The following is a 27923-nucleotide window of genomic DNA, read 5'->3' as shown; positions in this document are numbered from 1 at the left end:
CAAAATTGCACTCCGAGTTGATGACGTGGTCCCTAGAATACTCAATTGGAGAACCACCGGAAATCAACCAACCTTTTCTTATCTGATGAATAGAAATATCATTTTGTATTCCAGATCTGCATTTGGAAGATTTTAGCTAGACTTTTATTATATTTATTTTTTCAGATTGTTTTCANCTGTATCAATACATCAATAACTAGAAGAAGTAAAGGAGGAACAACTTAAAAGGGATAGGGGGGGACTCCGATGTCCACGGACGCAGGCAGATGTACCTTGAAGCCTCTGGAGCAGCAGCAAGTATGCAACTTCATTCAAAGAATATATGAGTATTTAACCATAGATTAAACATTACAGTTTAATGCTTAGCATTCATATATTTTTTTCGCAATCTTCTAACTATTTTTGTATTGTTAAGGTTATGGGAGAGTTCAAGTCTCTAACAACATTGATCAATGATAACTTCAAGGAGCTTTCAGACCATATTCAACAAAATCAGCAAAATGAACCCATAGGGAGACGTGATGATGGCATTCACACAGATGTCAGAGATAATGTTGAGGTTTAACATTCTTAACATATTGAGCATATGTATTTAACTGTATTCATATCTGTGTTAACATTAATATATAATTGCAATTAACTGCTGTATTTAAATGTATTTCAGATGTATGTAGATGTATTCTGATTTGTAAATCTTAACATATTGAGCTGTATTTAAATGTATTTCAGCTGTATTTAGATGTATTCTGAATTGTTAATCTTGAATTTGTGTAATGTATTCTAGCTACTTATATGTATTTTACTGTATTCTAACATTAAGTTACTACACTAATAATGTTACATACAACTACCAGAAAACTACATCAGAGGTACCGTCCGACATACCATCAACGTAAGTTTTTCAACAAACTGACTAATTTTCTTTGAATAACAACATGCTGTTTCATTCAAACATATATTGTGATGTATTCAACTGTATTCATATATGGTCAGTTGCATTGAAAGGTATTAAACAGCTAGCATCAGTTTTATTCAATTGCTATATTCAGTATTAATCCCCTGTTTCAATTAAATTCAACAGTTTTAATCTCCTGAATTCTTTTGTAATCAAGGTATTTTCTATAGCTTTTTGCAGCATGTAACTTAGTTATACTCAGTTGTATTCAGTTTTATTGTGGTGTATTCAACTGTATTCATCTATGGTCAGTTGCATTAAACTGTATTAAACAGCTATCATCAGTTGTATTCAATTGCTATATTCAGTATTATTCAACATATGTATTCATCTGTATTCAGGTATTTTCAATTAAATTCAACAGTTTTAATCCCCTGAATGCATTTGTATTCAGCTTTATTAACACCTATGTTCATGTGTATTTAGCTAATTTCTGTATGCATTTGTATTCAGCTTTATTAACACATGTATTCATGTGTATTCAACTAATTTTATGCATTTGTATTCAGCTTTATTAACACCTGTATTCATGTGTATTCAGCTAATTTCTGTATGCATTTGTATTCAGCTTTATTAATCAACTGTTTTCATCTATAATATATATATATTTCAGTTGAATTCAAATGCTTTAATCAGCTGTAGTCAGCTGATTTCTATTGCATTTATCTTCAGCTGTATTCAACTTCTAAATTCAGAAGTATTTCTAAACATCTGTATTCATCTATAGTAGATATGTATTTGTCTGTATTCAGCTATATTATTTCTTAGTTCAAGCAATTAAACTCACACCATCTACTAACCTCTTTTGTGTATAGCATATGGACGTCATATTCTACTACTTGAGAAAGAAGGGAAAGTACAATCAGCATAGGGACTTCAAGTATACAACTGTTGATTGTATATTCGCGACAAGAATCGCTGAAATATACAACAAGTATGAAGATACAGATAGTGATGCTAATGTAGCCAAACAAGAGGACGTGGTATGTGAGTATATGAGGGGCTACAGATTGCATGCTAGTGTACCTTGGCATACTGTGGATAATGTCTTGATACCAGTCAACTTGAAGGACAAACTACACTGGGTATTGGCTGTTGTCACATTCAAGGAGAGATGTATCAAAGTGTATAACTCGTACAGATCTGCAGGTCATGATTACTATGTAGTTTCTGAGATTGATAAGCTAGCTAAGCTTCTTCCTCTGTATCTATCAATCAGTGGCTTTTACAGCGATAGTCAAGGCATAGATTGGTCTGCTTATCCAGCATACACTGACAAGTCACATAATGATCCATTTGAAGTTTTTTTTATTTCAGATCTGCCTCAACAGAAAGCGGGCAGTATGTAAGTATTCAATCATCATTCTTGTATGTTGTATACAAATCTAATTGTATGAATTATTTTTAATTGTTTCAATCAATTATTTTTTAGGGATTGTGGAGTGCATGTTGCAGCATACGTAGAGTTTCTGAGCACTATTGGAGAGATTCCAAAAAAAACATTTGACTCCACTCTACTCCGTCAAAGATATGGTGCTCTCCTCTGGGACTATGCTATGCGCAAGATAGACGCCGATGCCATAAGCGAGAATGAAGCACCTTCAAAGATTGCTAGGCAAATCACTGAATCGGAGGCAAAGTTGCAGATAGTTTTAGAATAGCTTTTGATTATTTTAGTTTTGGAGTGTAGTTTCAAGAAGGATACTGTTTTGAGTAGTATTGGGTGTAGATACTATTTAGTTTTAAAAACTTATCACTTATATATTTTTGTTCGTGTATGACAATTACAACTTTTCAATGACAGTTTCACTGGTTTATTCATAAGTATTCCTACTTGTCTTCGGTTGTATTCAATTGTATTCAGCTGCATCCATTCAGATATATCTTTCAAGTTCATATAATATATATGACAGAACACAACTTCAGATGTATTAAGCAGGTTGTACGTAGTCATATGTATTCAGGTGTACTCAATTGTATTTAAGTGTATTATTCAGTATTAGCTAGTTGTATTTAAATGTATTATTTAAGTGTATTCAGTTGTATTTTGGTGTATTTAATTTACTATATACTTCATATATATTATTCAGGATACTGTTTTGAGTAGTTTTGGGTGTAGATGCTATTTAGTTTTAAAAACTTATCACTTACACATTTTTGTTCGTGTATGACAATTGCAACTGTTCAATGACAGTTTCACTGGTTTATTCATAAGTATTCTTGCTTATCTTCAGTTGTATTCAATTGTATTCAGCTGCATCCATTCAGATATATCTTTCAAGTTCATATAATACATATTACAGAACACAATTTCAGATGTATTAAGCAGGTTGTACGTAGTCATATGTATTCAGGTGTACTCAATTGTATTTAAGTGTATTATTCAGTATTAGCTAGTTGTATTTAAATGTATTATTTAAGTGTATTCAGTTGTATTTTGGTGTATTAAATTTACTATATGCTTCATATATATTATTCAGGATACTGTTTTGAGTAGTTTTGGGTGTAGATGCTATTTAGTTTTAAAAACTTATCACTTACACATTTTTGTTCGTGTATGACAATTGCAACTGTTCAATGACAGTTTCACTGGTTTATTCATAAGTATTCTTGCTTATCTTCAGTTGTATTCAATTGTATTCACCTGCATCCATTGAGATATATCTTTCAAGTTCATATAATACATATGACAGAACACAACTTCAGATGTATACAACAGGTTGTACGTAGTCATATATTTTCAGATGTTCTCAATTGTATTTAAGTGTATTATTCAGTATTAGCTAGTTGTATTTAAATGTATTATTCAGATGTATTCAGTTGTATTTTGGTGTATTAAATTTACTATATACTTCATATATATTTATATGTATACAAATTCTTCAACTAAATGTATTCCAGAAATATTAACAAAAGTCATTTCAATATATATTACTTGACAAAGAGATAGCTGCTAATGTCATCATATGTATTGACAAATCGTTAACCACCACTACATGTCAGAATACAACTATTTATTACGTGGAGCATTTCTACACGTTCGCTTGTTATGTCCTCCCTGCCCACATATGCTACATGAATGTTGGTTTTTCGGCTGCAGCCGTTCACTTAAAGTTTTATCGCGCTTCTTCTTTGGCCTTCCAGGAGGTCTTTTTCATTTGGGTGGTAGTACAACCTCCTCTGCTACATGTTCTGGTATATTCCAGTCATTTTTGTCCGGTAGCGGGTACACTGGCACATCGTATGTCATTACAATTGTACTTGGTTTGTAATAGTTAGAGCAATATTCTTCTGGAATTAGAAACTTGCTCTTCAATACAACCCAAGCATGTGGGCATGGCGATTCATAAATTTGGAACCTCCCACAAACACATTTTCTCTCTAACAGGCAGACTGTATAATTCCTCCCACCATCGTTAACCGTATGTAAGTATTCATTTGATGGTACCACCTACATTTAAAAATAGAAATATAAGTTTTGAACACATTTACCTGAATTACCAAATGTATAAGGTTGAATTAATAAGTTACATATAACAGAAACATTTGCATATATATGAATACATCATATATTTAGACCAGCAAAATGTCATCTCCGAGAAGTGCAGAACTTATCAAAAGTCCGCTGTAGTTTAGGCAACAGTATGCTAACAAAAGCATTATAATCATACGTATTCACAATACATATAAAAATTACATATCATATAGCTAGTTGCATTCTGATGTATTCCAATAGTTTTTTCAGCATGTAACTTAGTTATATTCAGTTGTATTCATATCAGATCTATGGAAAAATATGCATGTTATGTGCTTGAATGTAGTTGCATTCATATATATTAATGTTAGTTTTACTTAAAAATGATTGTATTCAGTTGTATTCATGCTAGTAATTCAGAAATTAACTAAAAATATATACAGCAATGACAGTAAAATTTAACTTACCGTCATACGTGTACACATTCTCTCATTCAACTCCACCATCTCCTGGTATTTTTTCCCAAGCATCTTGTATGTCTGTGTAGCTTCTTTGCAGTTACTACAATTCCAACGTCCAAACATCTTTCTAACTTCTTCGAGGAAGTCGTATATTGGCAACTCCCTTGCTGAAACTAGTGCGGCATTGATTGACTCAGCAATATTTGACGTCATTGTCCATCCCATGTTAACAGGTGCATACAACCTAGCCCACTTTTTATAACCAGCTAACTCTAAGTATTCTTTCACCCTAATATCTACCTTCTCCACCTTCTCCATTAGACTGTCAAATTCAGCTTCTGTGTATGCTTTTGCCATCGTGAAGTATATCTCGCTCAACTTGGCATGGCTCTTTTTGAATTTCTTATATACGTTGTTCCATAGATGCCATATACAAGCAAAATGCGGTACATCCGGATACACTCTCGATACAGATTTAATGATACTCTCATTTCTATCTGAAACGATGCACATGTTTTCCCTTACACCGTATGCTATCTTGAATTGCTCAAAGAACCACGTCCAAGCAGAATCGTCCTCTGAATCAATAACACCATATGCTAGTGGCAATATATGACCTGTAAATACAATTGAATATAATTATTTCTTAATACATGTATTTCAATATTTAAAATATTAACAGATTGTATTATTATTCAGATACTCACCAGCACCATCCAACGTGCTTGCCGAAACGAATGTCCCGGTGTAGTAAGATTTTAGGTGACTTCCATCCACAACAACAATTGGTCTACAATGATCAAACCCCCTTATAAAGGCATACAATGATATATACACGTACATGAATTCATTATTTGGCGATTTTACCATTCTGATGTGGGAACCTGGATATGTCATAACCATTGTATATAAGTATCCTGGTAATTTTTTGTATGAATCAGCCGGTTCACCTCTAAGAAAATTCATTGCCTTTTCTTTAGCCCTCCACGCCAACATGTAGCTAACATCTACACCCAAATCTGATTTCACATCATCAATAATGTCCCTCGGAGTGTATTTCCTCTTATGGTTTGTAAGCTTTGGCCTTATAATATGTCACGACCCAATTTCCATACCCGGCCGTGATGGCGCCTCTCGTGAAGACAAGGCCAGCCAACTAACCCAATCCGTTTCTTTAACAATTATTAAACATAAATGTATAGATAAATATAGCTTAACGACAATAATAACCAGTATGTACAACCCAACACAACCCGACCGGGGTGTCACAAGTCACGAGCATCTAAAGAAACCTGAACACTACTACAGGGCCAATAATAATATATAAGGAAAAATCCTGGGAATCAAAAGACAACATCCGGTGCCGCGAACGCTGGCGGTCACCTTACTCAGCTACAATAGCCATACCTTCAATCAGCTAATAACCCGCTACCGGGTGAACAATACCTGCAACTGCACGCGAGGTGCAGGGAGTAAAGTGAGTACTTCCAACTCAGTGGTAATAAGAGTAAATAATAACTGAGAGGCAAGAAATCACGTAAGAGCACTCCATCATGCTATATAGGACAGTACAACCCTTTTTAGAAAACAGTAAGACCGTGAAGAATCCTTTAGAAAATATCTGGCTCAGTTTAAAAACCTCTTTTGAAAATATCCTTTTACAACAGTCAAGCAAATGAATGCGTANTTCTCCATCACCTCTTTCAATGTAACCTTATCCTTATAAACTTGTCCAGCCATAACCTCCTTTTGATTGGTTTTTGAAATTATCAAATCCTTGTGGAGTTCGAACACTCCAATCGCTTCTCCTGAATTGACAAATTCTATAGCCAGTGTATTATCAGTATCGGAATCGTACCTTTGAACTGCTCCGTCTATAAGCACTTTTTCGATAGTAGTTACACACAAAGGATACATCCCAAATTCTCTGTTCTCTTTTTTCAATTCTACATACACTCTGTAACCCATATCATTGTGTATTTCCATTGGTGTGCAATTTCCTTCTACTTTATATTGTATTTTAATGGTCTTTGAGCTCAAATCTATACCCAGTTGATTAGAAATTGAAGCAACTAGATCATTAAAGGATGCATACTCCTTAATCAGTATTCCCTCAATTGCAAAATCGATATATTGCCCTCATCGTTCCACTTGCCAGAATGACACAACAAAATTGTTAAACTTGCCATATGTATAGAGCAACTATACCTTATTTTGTATATAATTTGTATCAATCGAAAAAAAGGAGAAGAGAATTGAAGAATTTGGATGCTTTGTTTTTGCTTCTTTTCACGAAAAAAGGGAGAAGATTATTCTGCTTTCTTTGAGTAGATTATTGTGTACTCGTATTATTTCTTTGAGTTAAATTAGGAGAGTATCATGTGAATTTATTTCCTTCCATTTTTAACAAGTTTAACTTCCCAGAATTTGCGCAAAAACGTTACTGAATTTTATCTGTATTCAGCTTGAATACAGATAAATACAGATACCCCTTAGCTGGAGTTCCCGTTTTTAAGCCTATTTTTTTGGTTGTATTAATGAATACAACTACTTAAATACATGAAATACATTGTATAAAAACATAAAAGGTATCTATAACAAGTAATATAGCAAAGGGTATCTATAAATGACTAATTAGGGCTAAAAGATGGTGCTTTATAAAAAATTCTCTAAATTGAATCTAATAGAAAGTGCTTTCAAATAGCAATTCATTAAGTAAATGAAACAATTCAAAACAAAAGACAGTCCAGCTTAATAACTCGATATTTGACAAAGCAAACCACACTATCACACGTGGGATAGTATTACTAACATTTTCAACACACAACACTATGGATCCCCCTTTTTTTCTTTCATCGAATATGATCTATTACTCATATGTGTTAATGACTTATTCCCTAAATGCCTACTTTGCGCTAAAGAAGGGGTTGGGATCTTTCCTAAAAAAAAGAATTGACCTCGAACATGTCCTACTCATTCTCCTTTTCCCGTTCCTGACCCGAGTGTGGAGGGGTTAGCCTTGAGTCAGGTTCAAGCTGGCAAGTCACAGGATGAGCCTCTATAGTAGCCTGCAATGGAATGCGGCTATTTCTGACGGTCAAGTCAAAGTACGTATTTGACGATTGCCTCTCCATAACAGATGTCTTCCTCCTCATTTTTCAATAACAAATTCAAATAGGCTTGACCCTTCTGCTTGGGTTATTTGTGACAACTTTGTCTAAAAAACGAATGAGATCCACAATGCCATCATCATACAGCCAATATTAGTATAGTAGTACAAGGATAGTTCTTAGGAGGATCTTTGATATTGATACAGGAGAAAGCATGCTTGAATAAAGCAAGGAACCGATACATACAATTATTTTCACTAGTATACACTACAACTGCACTCTATGAAAATTATTCAGCTTCCACTGTCAGCTCATGTCTCTTTCTTTTCTCCAAAATCAAGAGAAGAAAAAATCTACAGTCCAGGCCAAAAGAATACAATCATTATAAAAAAAAAAAATCATTCATCTGACAAATCATTACTGTGTATGACAACTCCAAAATTGCTGTTGACTCTTTCTCCCCTCAAAACTCCATTTGGTAATAAGACATCCAGTTAGAAGACCGCGCATCTGGGGAAATTGCAGAGTTATGTGAAGAGAATTTTCCAACAATAACTATTTTACAAATTTGTACATAAATGCGATAGTGGTCAATGACACAATTTGAGAAAATCCAATGAATTGACTACAGAAAATAAGATGATATTACTCAGAATCAGTTAGCAATGAAACTCACATGAGACATTAAGATGAAACAAAAGTTACTATACTTCTGCAGTGCGCTACTTCCATACTTGTTACTATAAACTCTGGCACATTTTCCACATCTCTAAGCAAGCTCTCATCTCGCTGTGATATTTCACATTTCTCTACTACTCATCAAGACACTCTCCCCCTTGTTAATTACTAAACACAACCACACATCCACTTAATCGCAACGATATGAGTTAAATGTAACTGATTAGATGAGCAAAGACATTTTCAACAATGGAGCAGTAGGAGATGCAACTCATGCACAAATATAGGATATTATGGCATGCTGCTTGTTTAGATAGGTTGTATAAAAGTGAGTACAACAGTCTCGCACATATAAAAGAATGCGGGTGAAAGACAGTAATCTCAAATGCTTTTCTTTATTACTCTTTTTTCATCTCTTTTATCTCTCACAGAGCTTATCCCTGACCTCCGATTCATTATAGTGTCTCTTATTATCTATTCATATAAAGAGCCCAGTAACACCATATTTACCTTCAAATTAATTGTACAATATTGATGCATAGTCTTCAGGTGTCCTCTTGATTGCTCCAATCACGCCTATCCAATGTTTTTGAGATGTAGACTACTTTACAAGGAATCTATTGACTAGCTTCTGCACAGAAATTTTGTGCCAGAAACTCATCAAGTTGCCCCCAATTAGGAGGATTGGATTTACTATCAGAAGGCAACGATCTGATACATCCAAGAAGATGCTGAACATCACGATATGTTCTGTTACAAGAAAAAACAAGTTAATTAGTAATAGGAGGTAACAGATAAAGGAATAAATAAAGAACTCCCAGGGAAGGTTAGTAAAAATTAGAAATTGTATCATTCAAAGAATATCAAATAGTATTAATTACTAAATTATGTCTCGTATGAATAAAATTTCTCATTATACAGACACTAGACAGTACCTTTGTCTAGCTTGTTGACTGCTAATATCCAATCGTGAGAATGCTTCGGAAATTTGTGAGTGAAAGATGATAACCACTTGCCTGCAAGTATCAGATCTTTTAGTACCATCTTCTGCAAGCAAGGACTAATTCAAGACGTACTTATGCTTAGTATCCCACACTCATTATTAATAATGATAATCATTGGTACAAACATATTTGGTCACAAACACCTAAAGTCCCCTTTGAAGCAAGGGACAACGAGAGAGAACAATTCTTCCAGTTTCAAAGCCAGCATCCAGGGTATAAATTAGTTTAATCAATAAATATAACTGGGGAAGTAGCTAGGGAAAGCCATACTTGAGGATGTTTATATCAACAAGAGTTATATTCACTGCCTATGAGAAGCTAATCTTCTAGATAGCTCTCTTGTAAAGTAAGCATGGAGAAGTGTAAGGACGGATTACTTTTTAAGAGAATCAAAAGGAAGGGCATCACTGCTGGCGCAAGAGACCCCCCCCCCCCAAACAACCCACCCACCCAAAGGAAAAAGAAAAAGGAAAAATCTTCTCTTCTAGCTCATGGACATTTCAGGGAAGAGAACCTCAAATTTTCAAATCCTCACCTGAAAATAGCTTGAACATCTACCTCATGCAGAGTTCGAGATAACACACGTTGAAGAAGGCCGACTTCCTTCAAACAAATGAAAAAAGTAAAATGAGTTAATGGAACTTCTGATAAAACAAAGAGAACCTAAGGAAACAACAAAAAACAGAAGTAACAAGCATGTTAGAACTAAACGCAGAAACTATGCAAGACAGTGAACTCACTAGCAAGATTGCAGAAACATTAAGAGATAACTGAAGATAGGAGGACAAGAAAGACGACCAAAAAACATTGTAACAATACATCAGATCAATTTTATTTCGACAATGAGTCAAAAATCTCAGCTAATCTAGTTAGAAGGTAAATATTCCAAAAGGTGAGTGAACTCGTTAATCATCAATATATCAAGTCAACATGGCAATATTCGCATTCACAGATTGGTTCATCAATATTCCAACGTGGAAGGTAGTAATCACATCACCTTTGCACAAATGTCATGTTGATAAGCTAGAATGTATTGTTAATTGCAAAAACCTCAAATTAAAAAAGGGCAAGAACTGAGGTGAAAAAACAGTCAGACATATCACAAATAAGCTTCTACCTTTGTGATTGAACGAGCATACTGACTTGGCTGTGAGTCAGTATCTTCCTGCCTATTCCAACTCTCAACAATTTGTGGCAAACTCCGAAGGTGTACCAGCAATCTTTCCCGCATTATCTGTACCAACTTGGAATGTATTTCATCACGATGAAGTTTGTAGTCCTAATCACAGAAAGAGATTAGAGTCAAGGATTCCAGCCAATATCTTCGATTATGATGCTTTAAAAGTACGATGATCTCAGCATAGAAAAATATTTGACTGGGGCACAGTAAAACATAAAAGCAGTTGCGTTTATATTTTGATAAGCAAGTAAAGCAAATAAATATAAATAAATACAAAAAATAGTGTATGGTCAGGTATAGCTCGACATGGTCCATACTTGCATAAATAATGGTAACATCTAATAAGATGCCTTTAATTCTTTTATTTACTTCCTGGTGATCTCGTACTTGTATATGGTAAGATTAAATAGGGTACTCGCTCTCTTTAATGAGTTAAAAAAGCATATAGTAACACAGGCACGAACAAGGTGCAAAAGTACAAGCTTAACAAGAGAAGAAAGAATAAAAGCCTTGAAGTTACACTCCCCTCCCACCCCACCCCACCCCCACCGGCCCAACCCCCAAAAAAGGTGAAAAAGATAACCTGAATTACACTAGCAGAGTGAACACAAAAATGAAAAATACCCAAGGAAATTTCACAAAAGAAAATGATACATCATAAAAAACCTTGAAGGTTGACCAAGAAGCAGAAACGTTCATTCCATAAGTAGCTACCTATTAGGAAGGAAGAAGCGTGCGGGAAAGAACATAAGCAAATATCTTCCTTACCTGTGCTACTCGATCAACCTCCAGCATTAGCAATCCCTTGTGTGTCTCAGGCACTTTCAGAAACAGTATCCTCTTGATTTCTTCAAACATACAAAATATGCAAAATGAATATGGGTTACATAATAGGTATCAAAGAAACTCTGGAAAGTTATTAAAGCATGAAAAATACTTCTACGCCATTTTTTTTTGCAATTGAGGGCATTTGTAGCTTAAATTCCAGAACCATATCATCTAATAGTAGATAAAAGCCATTACACAAGATGATTTCTAACATATGCCCTTAGTCAACAAATTTAGTTAGACAAACTTGGTCCTCTGCTCCTTTTTCAGATAAACTTTCATCTGAGTATAAGGCCTATGAAAGGAAAAACTTTTGGCTCTTGGGTGTCCCCTTTTTTTGATAAGGTGTCTCTTGGGTTTCCCTTACTAATTTATCTCTGGGATCAGGACAAAAAGACAAATCTAATGTCAGGAAAAGAAATCCTTCATAGCCTAAAGAAAGTAGTATATTTCTATAAAGAGATGTAGCACGTATTAGACTCATTTAGAGAGGTGAAGAAAACAGATGTAGCACTGAGTAGACTAACGAAGAAAGGGTGAACAAAAGAGATGTAACAGTAGCACTAAATAGTCTGATGAAGAAAGGGTGAAGAACAGGAGAAAATGAGCATGGGAGCTTCAGGTTAAAATGACTATGCATATGAGACAGATAGAGATGAAAGGAAGCTAAAATGTGTGATGAGATAGGTGAGACGCTACACTTGAAGATACCAGGTTCAAGTAAGAAAATCAGCAATTATTTGATATGATTGCGGCAAACCGGGAGTTTTCAATAAGAAAAAGGAATCGAGACTTAATGGAACTTTTTCGGAATTGCCAACTGACAGAGGTGATCATGTGTAATGCAAAAACACCCAACGCAGGACGAGTTCACAGATGAAGAGAGATTAACTCTACGGAAAACCTGAATGGCTGGTTTCCTCTGGATACTCATTCAGACACTCAAGTAAAAAATGCCAATGCGTTACGTTTTGTATAATAGGCAATGGACCACCTAATTTTCATGAATTTCAAGTATACACTGACAGAGGTAGAAAGATACAAATGCACATAACCAGCATATGTTCCACTTTAAATTCCAACCTGAATTCAGGTAGCAAATTAAATGAAAGGTAACCTTGGCATGCTATTATTAATGGAGCAATGTCCAACCACATTGATATATCTTAAACCAAAGATCAACCATGAATGCAATAGTGGACAAGGAATTAGACAAAAGCAAGAAACAAATAAGAACTCCATCAGTGAACAGTTCTATTCATCGTTGCCTACCAGGAATTATAGTGTATGTGAAACTGATGACTTGGCTTGTCAAAGCCAAGTGCTTAGAAGTAATAGACTTCAAACCTGAAACCTGCAAAATTTTCTCAAATTAATGACACCAATATTGCATATACAAGATAGAACTGAGGAAATGCTTAAAGAGAAGAAATTGTGAAAAAAACACTCAGTAGAGATGAAACACAAATTAGGTCAAAAACTCTAATTCAAGTTACAGGCAAACTATAAAAGCAGAAAGCTTTTACACTTTGATAATGATTTCCAGAAGAATACTTCAAAAACCAAAACATCAATATAATACATTTACTGGCATTGAGACCTTAGACAACTTAACAACCGCCAGAAACAAGTCCCAGACCAGAAATATGTGCTCACTAACATAAACCCAAGATCTGTTAAGTGGGATATAACAACAATCAGAGTCAATAGTCAATGTGGTTAAATGACGAAAGAGACTACGCTTCTTCAGTGCAAGAAGAAATCTTTTGAAGGCCATTAAACAGGGACTAGCTGCTGAAGATTGATATGAACTCCTCGAGAACAGGAATAATTTGAGTCAAGTTACAAAGCACTGAAAGAGCTTTGATGGTGTACCCATCTCCTACAACTGGCATCAGAATGAAAAAAAGCATGGCCATGACAGATGTGGAGTAAGAGAGTAGAGATCTGTATATAACATTAAATTGTAGAAGTTGAGAGTAAATTGATGATTTCTGATGATGAAATGAACTCAACACCGATAATGGACTTGCACTACGTCTTTCTGGGTTTCTACTTCATCATAGTATAGTGCCATCTCTCCCTCTCCCTAGAAAGGTCTGAAGAGTCCTTGAGTGTGTCTTGAGGGAAGAGCCTACAAGAAGTGACTCGGATAGTTTTGGAGTGTGTGTCTTCGAATGAAGAGGAACGAGCAAATGTGTGTTACTCATTATTTTTTTGACAAGTAAAGATATTATTATTAATATAAACCCAGCACCAAGCTGGTACTGAAACAAAGTACAAAAAGCTAGATAGGATTCTCCTCTAAAGCTGCAGGATTCCAGACAATCCAGCATTACATCAAGATCATTAGAAAAATCAGCATTACACCAAATTTGTAAACTATGGATGCGTCTATTCTTCAGCAGCGAAATGTTCTCTTCCTTCCCCTCAAAGCACCTTCTGTTCCTCTTGAGCTAAATGTTCCAGAATATGCATAAAGGAATGCCTGTTATTCAATATTGATTTTTTTTTTTAATTTAAGTGATTTTTTTGTTCAGTTAATTTTACTTTCCGGTTTTCCTTGTAAATCATTGAGAAAGGGAACTTTTTATGGTTCTGCAAGGAACTACAGAGATTAGGGCGTAAAACAATTTTTTTTTTAAAAAGATGAGGTGTAAATCAGAAAAGACTACATACGCTAAGGGTGCAAACTGTAAAGAACTGAAAAAGACAATCAAGAAATATTATAGAAATAGAAGATATTTTGAAGGGATAGCTCAATCTATACATAGATTAAAAGATATATCTTTGCAGCAATTAGCTTTTTGGTGCAAAGTCAAGATGTATATGCTATAGATAGTCCGATAGATTTTTTAATTTCCCTACACGCTCAGCCTGCTTTAGTACATAAATTTTTTCAGTTAGCACTCTTTTTGTGTTGTTGTTTACAGTAATGAATCATTTACTTTGTGTATTTAAACATAAAAAAAAAAGATCATCAACTATCCTCACTCCCAAACTAGTTGGAGCCTGCTATATGAATCCTCTATACCTGTTCCACTCTGTTTATTTTATTCTAAAAGGCACTATAAAATATGATTGAAGAACGGGACTGGGAGTGGAAGGGATGATGGGCTTGCGGAGCGCACGAAATTGTCTGGCATATCCAAGGAATGACCCATGAGCCACACACATTTAGAATGCAAGGGCATACCTGCATGGCTCCAGCTCCAAGGACAAGTTGACAAGTTCTCGTATTGAAAAACTTCAAGATATCAACAACACGGTGAACGACTTCTGATGATAGGCCGGTTAAACTATTATTCATGTCAATATATTCTGACAACATCTTCACCAAAATCAAGCCACTGAAAAGCAACAGTACGATGTTATTTTGCAGGTTCCATCTTTAAGAAGAAAAATGAAGACGTGCAGAGAATAAATCAGATGTTATACCAAATGACCAGGAAACAGTAGCAATAAGAGGAAGTAACAACAGCAACAACAACAACAATAAAAAAACCAGTGTAATCCCACAAGTGGGGTCCGGGGAGGGTAGTGTGTACGTAGACCTACCCCTACTGCAACTTTAAGTCGAAAATAAGAGGAAGGAAATAATTTTCATATTAATTGTAGCCAAGTAAAGGCTGCATTAAGTATTAAAGAAGCAAGGAACAAGAAGCGAAGCATTTAAGACAAAAAAAAAATTATGACAAAGAAATGAAAACTGGAAAAAGAAACTACTATTTTAACTCAAAATACTGAAGAATTTATCAGAATAAGAGAGAATCACTGACCAGTTTACCATGTGATATGAAACACCCCCAAAGGAAAGCATTCTAGGATTAGATCTTCTTGAGTTCGTGTCATTACTCTGAATTAAAATAGTCTAAAATCAGCACTGCGGTCCTTAGTTCTCCAGCTCAATTTTGAAAGACTAACCTGTGCTGTACTATCTGGGGGTGTTGAAGTAGAATCACTCTGCTCCGTATTATGTGACTTATTTGGGACTCCAGCATCCACCATGGAAGGATCACTGCTGCTTTGGACCACTTCAGTTTGGCTTGTTGCAGTGACAGCAGAATCGTCATCACCATGTCCAGTGGTCCCAGACTTGGGACAGAACAGTGATGTGACGATGGTCTGAAACTCATCGGGGACATCAATCTCAGCCCAGTTTTCCTGGTCAAGTATAGCCTTCAACTTTGCCATCTGAATTAAACAACAAAACATTTAATAATCCAGGAAAGAGATAGCGGAACCACATAAATTCAGCTGGAAGAGAAACGAACTCGAGAATCATGTTGAAAATCAACAAATGCCTTGGCCTGTGATTGTATGGTTCCACGGATACTATACCCCAACCTTCCACCAATCTGTTCATATTTGAATAACAGAGAATTATAAACATAAAAACCAAATTACAATTAGTAAATTTTATACTTCATAGAAAAATAAAGTTTTACCTTCTCAGTGGCAGTAATAAATTCCTGAGTGATGTTATATATGTTTAGGAACTCCTGCAACCTCAACTTAGGGTGGATAGGAGCACGTACTCCAAGGATCTTGGCCCATCTTCCATGAGCAGCGTCACAAGCTGCAAATACAGCTTCTGTATTCTCTCTCAGTATATCAGCTCTATCAAAGAAAAAAACAGCTGCATAAGTATCTGGCAAATCTATCTGTAATTTAAGTAGTCCCCAAAAGTAAGCCGCCAATTTAAAGCACATAAGAAAACATTTTGCCTAATTTAATGTGACAAGCTTAACAATTCAATTATAAAGCAGAATTCAATAACAAAGACCAAACATGTTTAGAGAGTAGCTGAATTACTAGAAGGCCTATAATCAAGCTGAATCAAGTTCAAGCATACTATATACTAGCTTGGCTTGTTGAATAATCAAGCAACATTCTATGATCGAGTTTGACCTAATCTGGGTTCACAAGTTGCACACAGCTCGAGATCAATAAAAATCACATCAAAAAGCAAACTTCAAGCTTAAAACTCGAGTATATAATATTTAATGTAATATAGCATACTCATATAAGTCATTCGCAATCATTGTATCACATGTGGCGAACTAAGTTTGGCTCGATTACTAAACTAGCACAATTTCTCATTCAAGATTAATTCGGAGAGCTAAAAAATAACTCAAGCTTATACAAGTGGAATAGAGTTTTGTTTTGCAACAAATCCACTCATTTAAAGCCCTAGTTACTAGTTATGAAACAAAAACATAATAGAGATCTTCTGTAGCACAGATATTGAAACACCCATTTCCAACACAAAGAATAAATAATACAAGAAAGAGAAAAACGCTGAAAAAATCTCAGCAACCAGTTAACATGCTTTTCAGATTAGTTAAGTGCTTCCACCAACACAGAATGCTTCAGAACAGAGTAATGAAAACAATACTCTGGCAAAAAATATGGAACATTCTCCGTCCAATCTTATGTGACATGGTTCACTTGACTGGAGTTTAATAAAGTAACTTAAGAGTAAAATTAAACTGGTAAGAGTGGGAGGATCATGAAGTAGCAGTTGATTAGCCATTGTAATAACATTACATCTTTGTTTAAATGAATTTGAATTTCTGCAATAAGTAGAAGATGGCTAGAGTAATTTTTTAATAAAGAAAAAATGGATATCATTATTTGTATAAATGCGCCAAACATTGGGATGTCCTGAAAGGGAAATGTGTCACACAAATAGGAAGGGGGTAACTGTGGTCTTGGTTTCTCAGGCCAAAAGTTTAGTCTTGGTCCTCATGTCACTGTGAAGAGAGGTAGTCAGGGGGAAGTATGGTATAGAAGGAAAATGGATAACCAAATCTGTGAATGGACTTTATGGGGTAGTCTATGGAAGTCAATTAGGAACCTATGGCATAAACTCATGAATACATCCAAATTCAGAGTAAGAAATGGATTGAATATATCTTTTTGGGAGGATAATTAGTTAGGCCAGGGTTCTCTGAAACAAATTTTTCCTGACATTTACACTCTGAATCAGAAGCAAGAGCAACAATAGGAGAAGTATGGGCCAATCAAGGTTCCAACCTTTCAGAAGATCATAAAATAACGGGGAGATTGACAGGATAACAAAGTTTTATAGCACTTTGGAACAATGTAAGGAGATCAGTACTTCGAAGATTATTTGACTTGGCCGGGAGTTTTCTGTTAAATCAGCCTATAAGGATTTAAACTTTTCAAATAATCAGACTGGTTGCTGGCCATGGAAGTTGATTTGGATAGTTAAAATTCCTTACAAAGTTGCTTACTTTACATGGCTTTGGACAAGAGGCAGTTCTGACACAGGATAATCTAATCAAGAGAGGTCACCATTTATGTTCAAGATGTTACTTATGTAGAGAGGAGGCAGAGACGATCGATAATCTTTTTTGCACTGTAATTGACAGTACAGTTATGGAGGATTTTCATCAGCTTAAGGGTTATCATGTGGGCTATGCCAAAACGAAAACCAGAAGTTCTAGCATGCTGGAACAGAGAAGGTAGTCTTTCTAGTCAGAAAGAGAGATGGAGGATTGTCCAGCTTGCATCTGGTGGACAATTTGGGAAGAAAGAAATCAAAGATGCTTTGAAGATAAATCCAGTCATATTCAGAAGATGAAAATGAAGTGTCTAGTCTTCTTCTATTTTTAGTGTAAAGGAATGTACTTCGAAGATCATGAGTCTATTTTTGGCGTTTTAGATTCCTTGTAAGAAGACCAAGGATTAGGAGCTTTTTCTGCTTTCTTTGTAATTATGGGTGACTATACAGCTTTTTGTGTAGTGACTGTAGTCTATATATTTAATATACAAATATGTTACCTTCTCAACAAAAAAAAAAATGAAGTCCGACTACACACATTAAACCTTTTATTAATAGAAATGTGTTGTTGTTGACCTCCACAGACAAATTCCTATAAGTGTAAATTGGAGCATGTGACTGCAAAGTGCAACTTTAAGGAAAAAAATTATTTTTTTTACTCCTTTTTTTTTTGGAGAGAACATGTTATACTGTTATGATTTTTAAAATTCTGCAACCACCAAAATAACCTGCACTAGCATAACACAAGGATGATACATGGTTTTAGAAGCTAACAATCCATTAATTTTTCGTAACTTTTTGTGAAATTTTTTTTTTTTTGGTAGAGAGACCAAAAAGCACATAATATTAAATGAGAGTTAATGTGCTACTTGGATATTATGAGAACCAATTTTGAAAAGAATGACCAGATGAGCAATTATCTATCAAACAAATAAACATGCATCCCGCAGTTTGAAGGAAATATTTTCAACAAATAAATAATGATGGGAAATTAATTTTCCCTCAATAAAAGTTCTGATAATAAAGACAACATAACAGAACAAACATCTAAGAATAACAGCAAATTAATGTTTGCAAACCTGAAATTTCTCGATAAATGTGACATAGTTGTCACATCATTGCCCTTCTCGTGGATTGAAAAACCCCTGGAAAAGTTGCTTGGGGGAGAAAATTGTGAAAAGGTGGTGATCTGACCATCAGCTTCACTAGCAGTTTCTGCAGCTGCTGCCCCAAGTGCAATTGCAGCAGCAACTGAGTCAGCAGCATAATGATCATCAAGATGGCAGATAATCCACTCAATTGTTTTCTTAACTTCAGAAGCCCGGGCTAAGTGGGCCTGCATTCACTAAAAGAAAAATATCAAGTTACATCATACCAAAATTAAATTTGAAAAAAGAACACGGCAAGGACTTCTGCAAGAAGCAATTACCCAGACTATTCAAAGGGTAAAATTACCAACTTAAACACCAACAACAAAGTCCACTGCAAAGTTAGGGTCCTTAGGTTGAGCGTATAACATTTTTAAGAGAAAATTCTTTGAAATGAAATGCTTTACGCGAACAACCATCTTAATCAATTAGGTCTTTAGTTTAAATTCAAACTCTAGTAAATGTTGGCAGCTATGGCCGCAGTGAAGAGGTAGTGCCAGGTGAGTTGTGAGGTGGTAGTGGACCATTGGTAGATGACAAAACGAGTATTCAACAGTCAGATGGATTGCTGATGAAGTGAGTCATAGTCAAAAATGACTTCTACCTATAATATTTTATTTTTTTTATAACCAAGAAATCCCCGAGCACCACTGGCGCACGGCGGTTCGAAATTCAGCAATAATGGGCCCGCCCCTCTACCCTTCTCCACTTCACTATAAATGGCATTAGTTGTTCCCATTGGTGTAAAACATTTTTGTTTCATTTCTTAGAATTCAAGATAACTACACACCTTAAATGGGATCAATTTTGTGCCCCAAGAAAGGAAGCTTTAAAAGAACTATTTTTAAACAAATGAAATTGCAACATACATTAAAACCTCATAAAAAAGACCAGACGCAATAAGGCATGCAGCGGAGCTATAAAACAGAAAACTGATTTCTCATGGAAAAATCAACTTATCTAGGACTAATCAGTGTACGCAGCCATCGGCACCAAATCAATTAACAATTAAAGAGTCCATCTGAACCTGATGAAGGATCTCAGATACTTATCATCACGTAGAATTAATTAATAACACAAGCATTGATTTAAAAGATCATGGGATCTTAGCAGTGGCATTAACATTGCAATAGAATCCTTGTGGGAACAGATATTGCATGATAATGAACTTTATTTGTTTGATTGCAAGGTTTGTTTCACAGTATGACCAAGTACACATTACCTGCACTATCATGAAAATAGCCTTCAAAAGTTGAACAAAACTTTCTGGTGGCAGGCTTCTTAATCTACTGGCAAGAGACGAGCTTCCACCTAAGTCAGCAGATACATGAAATCAGAAACCAGGTATCAAACCTCCCTTCCCCCTCCCTGTGTAGACCAAAATGAATCAGCCCTTCCCACCTCTGAGAGCTCCCTTTGGTTTCAAATTAAAAGAAAAGGAAAATAAACCCTTTTGCCTATTGACAATTTACTTTTCTACCAAAGCTCTTCTCATCAAAGTCAAGCAGCCGTGATACATTAAATTGTTAACTTACCATCTGTGTCGACCACTCGCTCGCCTGCAACAAAATCTGAATCCAAAGGTTGGGCACACAGAACACGAAGCAGCTCTTCAACTGATGTCTTAATCGCAGTTTTCATATCAGCTGTAAGAGTGTCACGATATATTCTCAACACAGCAGGGAGCTTTGCCTGGAATTTAAGAGTCAAACATGAGAAATGCTTTAGAACAAAAATCACTTAGCGAAACTCCAGATGCTCAAAAAACATTCATGAAAATAGATCCAAAAATTATACCCATTAAAGGGGACCAGATTATATCATCTTCTAGTTCGCATATAATGCAACGTGATGGCTCGCGTGTTAATGAGACACACGCAGGCGGAGAGAAAGCTATGGAACAAATGTGGACAAAAGAGGACGACGGGATACATATCCTCTATTCACTATTTCTTCCTAGTTATCAGTCTGCGGCCTTCACTCTTATGCCAACCTACTTCTACTCTTCACATGCACTCGTCGAACTGATAAATATGTAAGCCAAAAATCCCACCCAACCCCCCCCCCCCAAACCCCAAATCTTTTAGTCTAGCATTTTTATCACTGTTGTAAGTTCCTTTTAAATTAGTTTTCTTTTAACAACAAAAAAAAAAATTGAAGTGTTTGGGACAGATTCAAATATTGATCACCATCTGTCCAGAAACTGTTCTTTTTTCTAATATTCTATACTTTCAGAGCTCCTTGACATCCAAATCCTACATTTTACCTTGTGACCTATATATCCCGCTACTTCACTTAACATGCCGTTTTAACAGTTTCACTCTTTTCAGCATGACCTGATCCAGATTTATAGTTTTATTATACACATTTTTGCTTCATTAAAAACTTATTCCTAACCCAGGTTCTGAGAGAGAGAAGAGTAGTGCATTTCTGAGAAGTGGTGTGTTTGCGTAGTTCGAAGAGATTGAGTTGTGACCTAGATCATGATGTCTTCACTTCAAGGAAATCGTGATCCACCCAGAACTTGAACAACTTGTATAAGCAATGATGTCACAGATTAACCATAGAGAAAACTCACAGTTCTTAGTAATCCAATAACAAATGGAAGAAGCCGGTCTCGGAAATTTGAGGTTTCTTCTTCATCCAATTTAGCCTGCAATATATCAACATCAATTTAGTATGACCTGTTGCCAAGTTACCTAAGGCACAGACACATAGTACACTGCAACAGTGGGCATTCATACCACAACTATCTCATTGATAGATATATTGAATGCAGGATGATACAAAAAGGACCTATGTAAACACATCCCCCCCCCCCCCAAACACGCACAAAAAAATTGGAAAATTGAGCAGCAGAAGATGCATAAACTACATCTAGAATCAAGCATGGAGCAAGTTTTGAACAGTCGCTGTGTAGGATTTCTTCATCTTCCAGCTACAGTTTCATAGAGAATCAAGACTGTTCTTTATGTAAACTATTGGGTACTGGATCTTTTTCCAAAAGTGGGACTTTTCCTGTCTAAAACAGATTGAAAACAATCTGCAACAATAACATCGAAGTACAAAATAACAAATCATGCTTACTTCATGGCCTTCTCCATTAATGGCAATGGTTGCCCGCGCTTTAAATTTTGATGTAATAGCCGCATCCATGTTGCCAGCTTCTTGTATAGTTATACGCATAAACTCTGCTGAAAGAATGCTACAATATTGGATCTGGTAAGTAACAATAACAAAGTATGCAAACTGAAAGAATGCTACAAGATGGGATCTGGTAAATAACAATACCAAAATATGCTAAAAGGTACCTTTTTTATAAGTTAAAGTATGCTAAAAGGTTTCTTCAAGGGCATACTAGCATAATAGATACTTCGCCAAAAAGAAGTGCTTGGGGAAATTAGAAACGAAGTAGGCACAAATTGCAATTAAGAGTAGAAATAGCTAGGCAAATAAAGTATGCAAGAGGTGGCTGTGCCCTAAACTTAGTTTATTTGTTGGTACCTTGGCAGCACAAGAACCTCAATAAGAATATATGCAGAAGATAAACTCACCAAATTATACTGTGGCATATACAGACTTTGCTTTAAACTTTTGTTTATCCAACATATAAAATTAGACAACCTTAATAAAATGAAGTAAGCAAATCCAAGAAACAGAATAAAAAGCTAACTCGAATAGACTAACCTGTTGATAGAATCAATTGAAGTGGCCAATTCATCACGAAGGTGTCGAAAGCAATGTAGACCAGCCAGTTCATCTCCATCCTATCAAGCAGTAAATCATTTGACAAATAGAACATTTTCCATCATAAACATTTGCAATGTCCAAAATCCACAACAACAAAGAACTTTTAGTTTAATTTAGCATTTTAAGCCAAGAATAAAACTCAAGCATTATATAACCCAACTGAAATTCAAAAAGTTTGATGTATTTCTACATCGAATTGTAGAAAGAGATAGTGATAGAGAAGAGGTTGCAGCCTCAACAAAATCCAAGAAGAAACTAGTGCGATAGTCAAAAAATAGGAAAGGCTAAGAATGGAAATGAACACAAAATTACATGAGCTGTAACGTACCAATAAATGTTGCAAATCATCTGTGACATCTAAAGCTCCAGCACAATCTGCAGATGCAACAAGCTGTATAAAATAGCGGTTAGACTAATACATGCAGTAAAATATTGTTTTTCAATAGATGAAGGATAGGGTCTGAACACAGATGAAAAACTGACTCTGCTTAATGAAAAGGCAAATCAAAATGGAAGAATACTAAGTAGTAATCATTCTGGCATGCTGTCAATAGACAAATGGAGTAGCATCCCAAACTTTCTCATGATGAAAACCATTAAAACTACTCAAGCGAAATTCAAAAGGCTGTCAAACAGTAACATGTAAAGATTGATGACTGTTTGACCATGCAAGCATGAAAAGAGAAGGGAAAATATCGTAGAACAGAATGATATAGGGCGAGAAATGAAGAGAAAATTTTCAACCTCGCATTACGCCATCCAAATGGAATACCCTTAGTGAATGTTCAGTTGGCTTAGAAAAAAAAACCTTCTTCTTCAGTTCCATAATAAAATAATTCCCCTGCTCCAAGATCTCCTCTTCCTTCAGGTCTCCTGAGTTCTTTTTACTTATTATTCAAGACCCAAAACACAGACATTTAGTTCACAAGCAGAACCTCCTCAGTTGACCACTCGAGAAACAAAAGGTGACAATCAGTTTTTTTCCAATTTGAATACAATATAATCTTTTGAATAACTGAATGTTTCCATATCCCAGTGAACATCCTTCTCCCTTTCTCAGACCATGGTTTCTCATTCTTCTGATAAGATGTACCTAAAAGTAATGCTCTGAGTATATGTACGAGGATCCCCGCTAAGCATCCATGGCTGAATGGTCAGTACTACTGTACTACTGTATTTCATTTTTCCTTCTTACGTTCTTTCTTACCTCTGCAAATTGCCCTAACCAAAAAGTGAAAAGAGGGAACAATTACAAAGATATCTTTCATGTGATATCTTTTCTTTACTTTCACTCAGCAGCATTCCCCAGCAACTGTTCACTATCTTCACCATTTTGCAGCTAATTATATACTATCTCAGGAAGCACAAGATTACTCCATGCTTGATTGTCAATGCAGCAGCTCTTTCCTACAAAGCTCCAAAAGATCCTAAACAATCTAGTTATCAAAGCATCACACAAATAAGATAAACGTGTGCTCCCTCGCACCCAAGGGTGTGGCCTAGTGGTCAATGGAGTGGGTTGAGAACCATCAGATATTAGGTTTAAATCCCAGGAGAGGTAAAAATACTAGGTAAAATTCTTCCTGTTTGTCCAAGCCTTGGTGGATAAAATTACTCAATATATGTGCTGGTGGGAGGTTGCGGGTACCCCGTGGAACTAATCGAGATGCGCGAAAGCTTGCCGGGACACCAAGGTTAACCAAAAAAAAGAATAAATGCGTGCTCTCTCATTTTATTCCATATGACAGTGTGACGGGACACTGCGTTTAAAGAAAAACTTTTGACTCATAAACTAGGTATTTCTAACATACCAAAAGCACTTTTAAAAACTTGTGGTGTTTAACATGTCATGTTGTTCCTATTTTGTCATTAAGAGAAAAATGGGAAAGTTAAAACCAAAGAGTTTTCAAATATAAAAAGTTGTCAATCTTTTGGAACGGACCATAACACTAAGAGTATCATACAAAAATGGAACATAGGAAGTAGTAGATTAATCCCGCACCCGCTCTTTAAACGTCGAAACTTTCACGATCAACTACATTAAATGGTCATCACATTCTTTAGCGACGCCATCACACTTCCAATCATTTCGGTGCACTTCAGTCACTTGGGTGCTCTTTTGGACAGCACATAAAGAAAGAAACAAAAGAGCATTCGAGGATGTTGAAGATATTTTTGTGCCATAAGTGGAACTTTCTTATTTTTTGTTAAGTTTTGGAGTTTAAATTTTAGTGACTTTGACAGTCGGATCTCTTTTTTATAATCGAGAAATCTCCGAGAGCTAGTGGCATAAGGTTCGAAACTCGGCGAGTATTGGGCTCACTCCTCTACTCTTCTCTATTTAAAAACCAAGCTTTTGTCTAAGGTAGGGTTCAAACTTCAAACTCGTGGCACGCCTAACCCACATATCACGTGCAACACTTTTACCACTAGACCGAAGACCTTCTTTATAATTGTGAAATCCCCGAGAGCTAGTGGCACACAGTTCAAAACTCGGTGAGTAATGGGTTCACCCCTCTTTTTTGGGTAAAAGCGTAGCACGTGATATGCGGGTTAGGCCCACCCTCGAGTCTTCTCCACTTAAAAATCAGGCTTTAGTCTACCGCATGATTTAATATCGTCACATACGTCTAACCACACATCAATAATTACGCTTTTACCACTAGACCAATGGCCTGAGGGTGAGTTTGATAGTCTGATTTATTTGTAGAGGACCATTCATACTTGTAGGATTGCTGGATTTCTCCCCATCACACCAATACAACTTTTCACTTAATCAAAGATAAAGAAATAATAAGGTAAAGTTGTTACACTCTTCAAGTGAAATAATATAAGAGCGTCTTGTTTTTTTTAAAAGTCAGTAACATAAGGGTACCCTATCATTTCTTACTTTTGACTATTAGAGTTCAATAACCATTCTATATCTCAACTAGGTCAAATTGCATACTATAATTACGCTTCAATTCCGAGCTAGTTGTATTTGATATAAGAATCCTCAAATATTCATTTCGCTCCATTTGGACTTGTTCCAGTCCAATACCCAATAAGATGGTGTAATCTAACACTAGAGGTTCTCTAAATTTCTCCAAATGTACAATATCTCTAAACAAACTAAAAAATATTCTAACAATCACTAGATCTAATGTAAGTTTATCAAACATAATCAAGTTCTAATCCCAACTAGTTGAGTCACCTATATAGATCTTTTCATCTATTATATTCTACGTTTGCACGGATATTAAAGATTGTAGCAGGTCTCTGAGACGACCTCCATCCATGTAATTTTATGTCTACCCCATTGAACACATTTCTTCAATCATAACGATGTCAAACTTATGGACCGATGCATTTGAAAGTCTACTTGGACATGACCAGAGTCATCTCTTATTTTATCCTGTGTACACTAATATTGATATGGTCATTTTAGATCTTGTCTAATCTTAAATGACCGTCATGCAAATTTGACATTCGTCAACTTGAGGATATGTTAGCTTGAATACCCAACATTCATTACCATATAACATTGCTGATCTTACCACCTATATAACTTGTCTTTCACTTTGGTAGATATACTGCTATTGCATATAACTCCTGTAGAACTTCTCTATTTCAGTCATTTTTTTCTAATTTTTTATGTTACAAATTCACCCATCATACCATTCCCTAAAACGTTGAGCCCATATTTGAGTTATTTGTATTTAGATACCGTAATCCCGTCCAAACTCATCTCATCTTCATTCTTCTTCTAGCTATACTTGTCGTGCATATATTTTGTTTTACTTCTACTGAAACCCTCACTAAAGCGCTTCTCATCAAGCTTTTGGTTGACTCCCTCGATAATTTTATCAATTAACAGAATATATCTTCAAATAGCATACATCATTAACATCATCCTTTATACTATAAGTTAGCTCATTATACTAAGATAAACAAGTACGACCCCTAGTGTAGATCCGCAGTTATTGGAAACTCCCTTGCATATCGTACCATGATCCTCATACTTGTAATGGCTCGTTTGCACGTATTCTTGTGGAATTTGTATATTTGGGTATACGTGTCTTCTCTAACACAAACCGAAGGACTTTTATTGAAATTTTGTCTTATGCAATTTTATCTTATGCTTTATCTACGTCAAGGAATATCTTGTGTAGATCATTCTGTCTCTCTACATTTTCATCAATCTTCTTGGGAAAAATATAGTCTCCATTTGTACATGTATGATGCATAAAACTAATTCTTTCACCCTTATAGTCTATGCTCTATTACTCTTTTCAAAGTTTCTTCTATGAATCAACCGATTAGTGTCTATCGTTGGTACAACTCTATTTTCTTCTGATAAAGTAATAAATTTCATTAAAAGAAGAGCAAAACGTGCTCATATACAAGAAGTATACCAAAAGGTAGAATAACCTTACAAAAAGATATGGTTTTCTAGGAAAGACAATCTTCTACACATATAGCTTGTACAACTCTACTTATATCCTTTGCTTATATATATCGAAATCAAGGTACTCTTTGACACTCATTTGGTATCTTTCCTCTCCTTCATTTCGACGAATAGCTTCTGTAAGACGTATTACTCCAATTTCTCTAAGCCTTAAGGCACTTCCAGACCTCTATAGGGAATACTATTTGGACGCATGCTTTTCTAAACCTTATATTTTCATGATTCCTTTACTCCTGTAGGCCTAATTTTAAGAATATAGTTGAAGTTTCTCTCTTGTGCATATGTACAAAGATATTGGTAGGTTTTTTCATGATTAAAGCTGAATAATAGCATTTTTGACTCTCTCTGATCTCTCTATCTCCTATGAAAGACTTGTTAGTGGTAGTCCTACACTTGACCTGATTTAAGTCTTTACCCATCTTCTCTCTCAATCATTCTGGTATACACTTTTGATTTCCCTCTTGCGTCCCTAACTTTGGGTACAAGCAATGTAGGGATACTTGAGACTTTCATCTTTACGTCTCTTCCATGGAAGACCTCCACCACTAGTTATAATCCAGGGTCCCTTCCCCCCCCC

The 27923-nt window shown here is 35.6% G+C and overlaps 2 protein-coding genes across 2 annotated transcripts in view; both read right to left on the bottom strand.

The window, feature by feature from the left end:
* On the bottom strand, positions 4110–6877 carry LOC109221031. Its single transcript, XM_019385494.1, has 5 exons — positions 6554–6877; positions 5759–5775; positions 5599–5699; positions 4898–5508; positions 4110–4406 (listed from the first exon to the last, which is right to left on the bottom strand). The coding sequence occupies exons 1-5, from the start codon at positions 6875–6877 to the stop codon at positions 4110–4112; spliced, it is 1350 nt and encodes a 449-aa protein (XP_019241039.1).
* The window catches only part of LOC109212614 (vacuolar protein sorting-associated protein 54, chloroplastic-like), a 22078-nt gene continuing 2278 nt past the window's right edge, over positions 8124–27923 (bottom strand). Inside the window, exons 2-20 of the mRNA XM_019376272.1 lie at positions 23228–23290; positions 22837–22916; positions 22237–22354; positions 21728–21802; positions 20685–20841; positions 20372–20460; positions 19081–19337; positions 16140–16311; positions 15966–16049; positions 15616–15885; positions 15471–15547; positions 14888–15041; positions 12964–13045; positions 11632–11711; positions 10801–10962; positions 10219–10286; positions 9615–9695; positions 9190–9429; positions 8124–8511 (exon numbers count right to left, since the gene is read on the bottom strand). Coding sequence (XP_019231817.1) covers positions 9297–9429; positions 9615–9695; positions 10219–10286; positions 10801–10962; positions 11632–11711; positions 12964–13045; positions 14888–15041; positions 15471–15547; positions 15616–15885; positions 15966–16049; positions 16140–16311; positions 19081–19337; positions 20372–20460; positions 20685–20841; positions 21728–21802; positions 22237–22354; positions 22837–22916; positions 23228–23290 — 2202 coding nt within the window. The 3' untranslated portion in view covers positions 8124–8511; positions 9190–9296. The remainder of the gene's footprint in view (positions 8512–9189; positions 9430–9614; positions 9696–10218; positions 10287–10800; positions 10963–11631; positions 11712–12963; positions 13046–14887; positions 15042–15470; positions 15548–15615; positions 15886–15965; positions 16050–16139; positions 16312–19080; positions 19338–20371; positions 20461–20684; positions 20842–21727; positions 21803–22236; positions 22355–22836; positions 22917–23227; positions 23291–27923) is intronic.

Source organism: Nicotiana attenuata, chromosome 2 (genome assembly GCF_001879085.1).
Source record: "Nicotiana attenuata strain UT chromosome 2, NIATTr2, whole genome shotgun sequence".
NCBI lineage: Eukaryota > Viridiplantae > Streptophyta > Magnoliopsida > Solanales > Solanaceae > Nicotiana > Nicotiana attenuata.
This window is presented reverse-complemented; position numbering and strand designations above follow the sequence as displayed.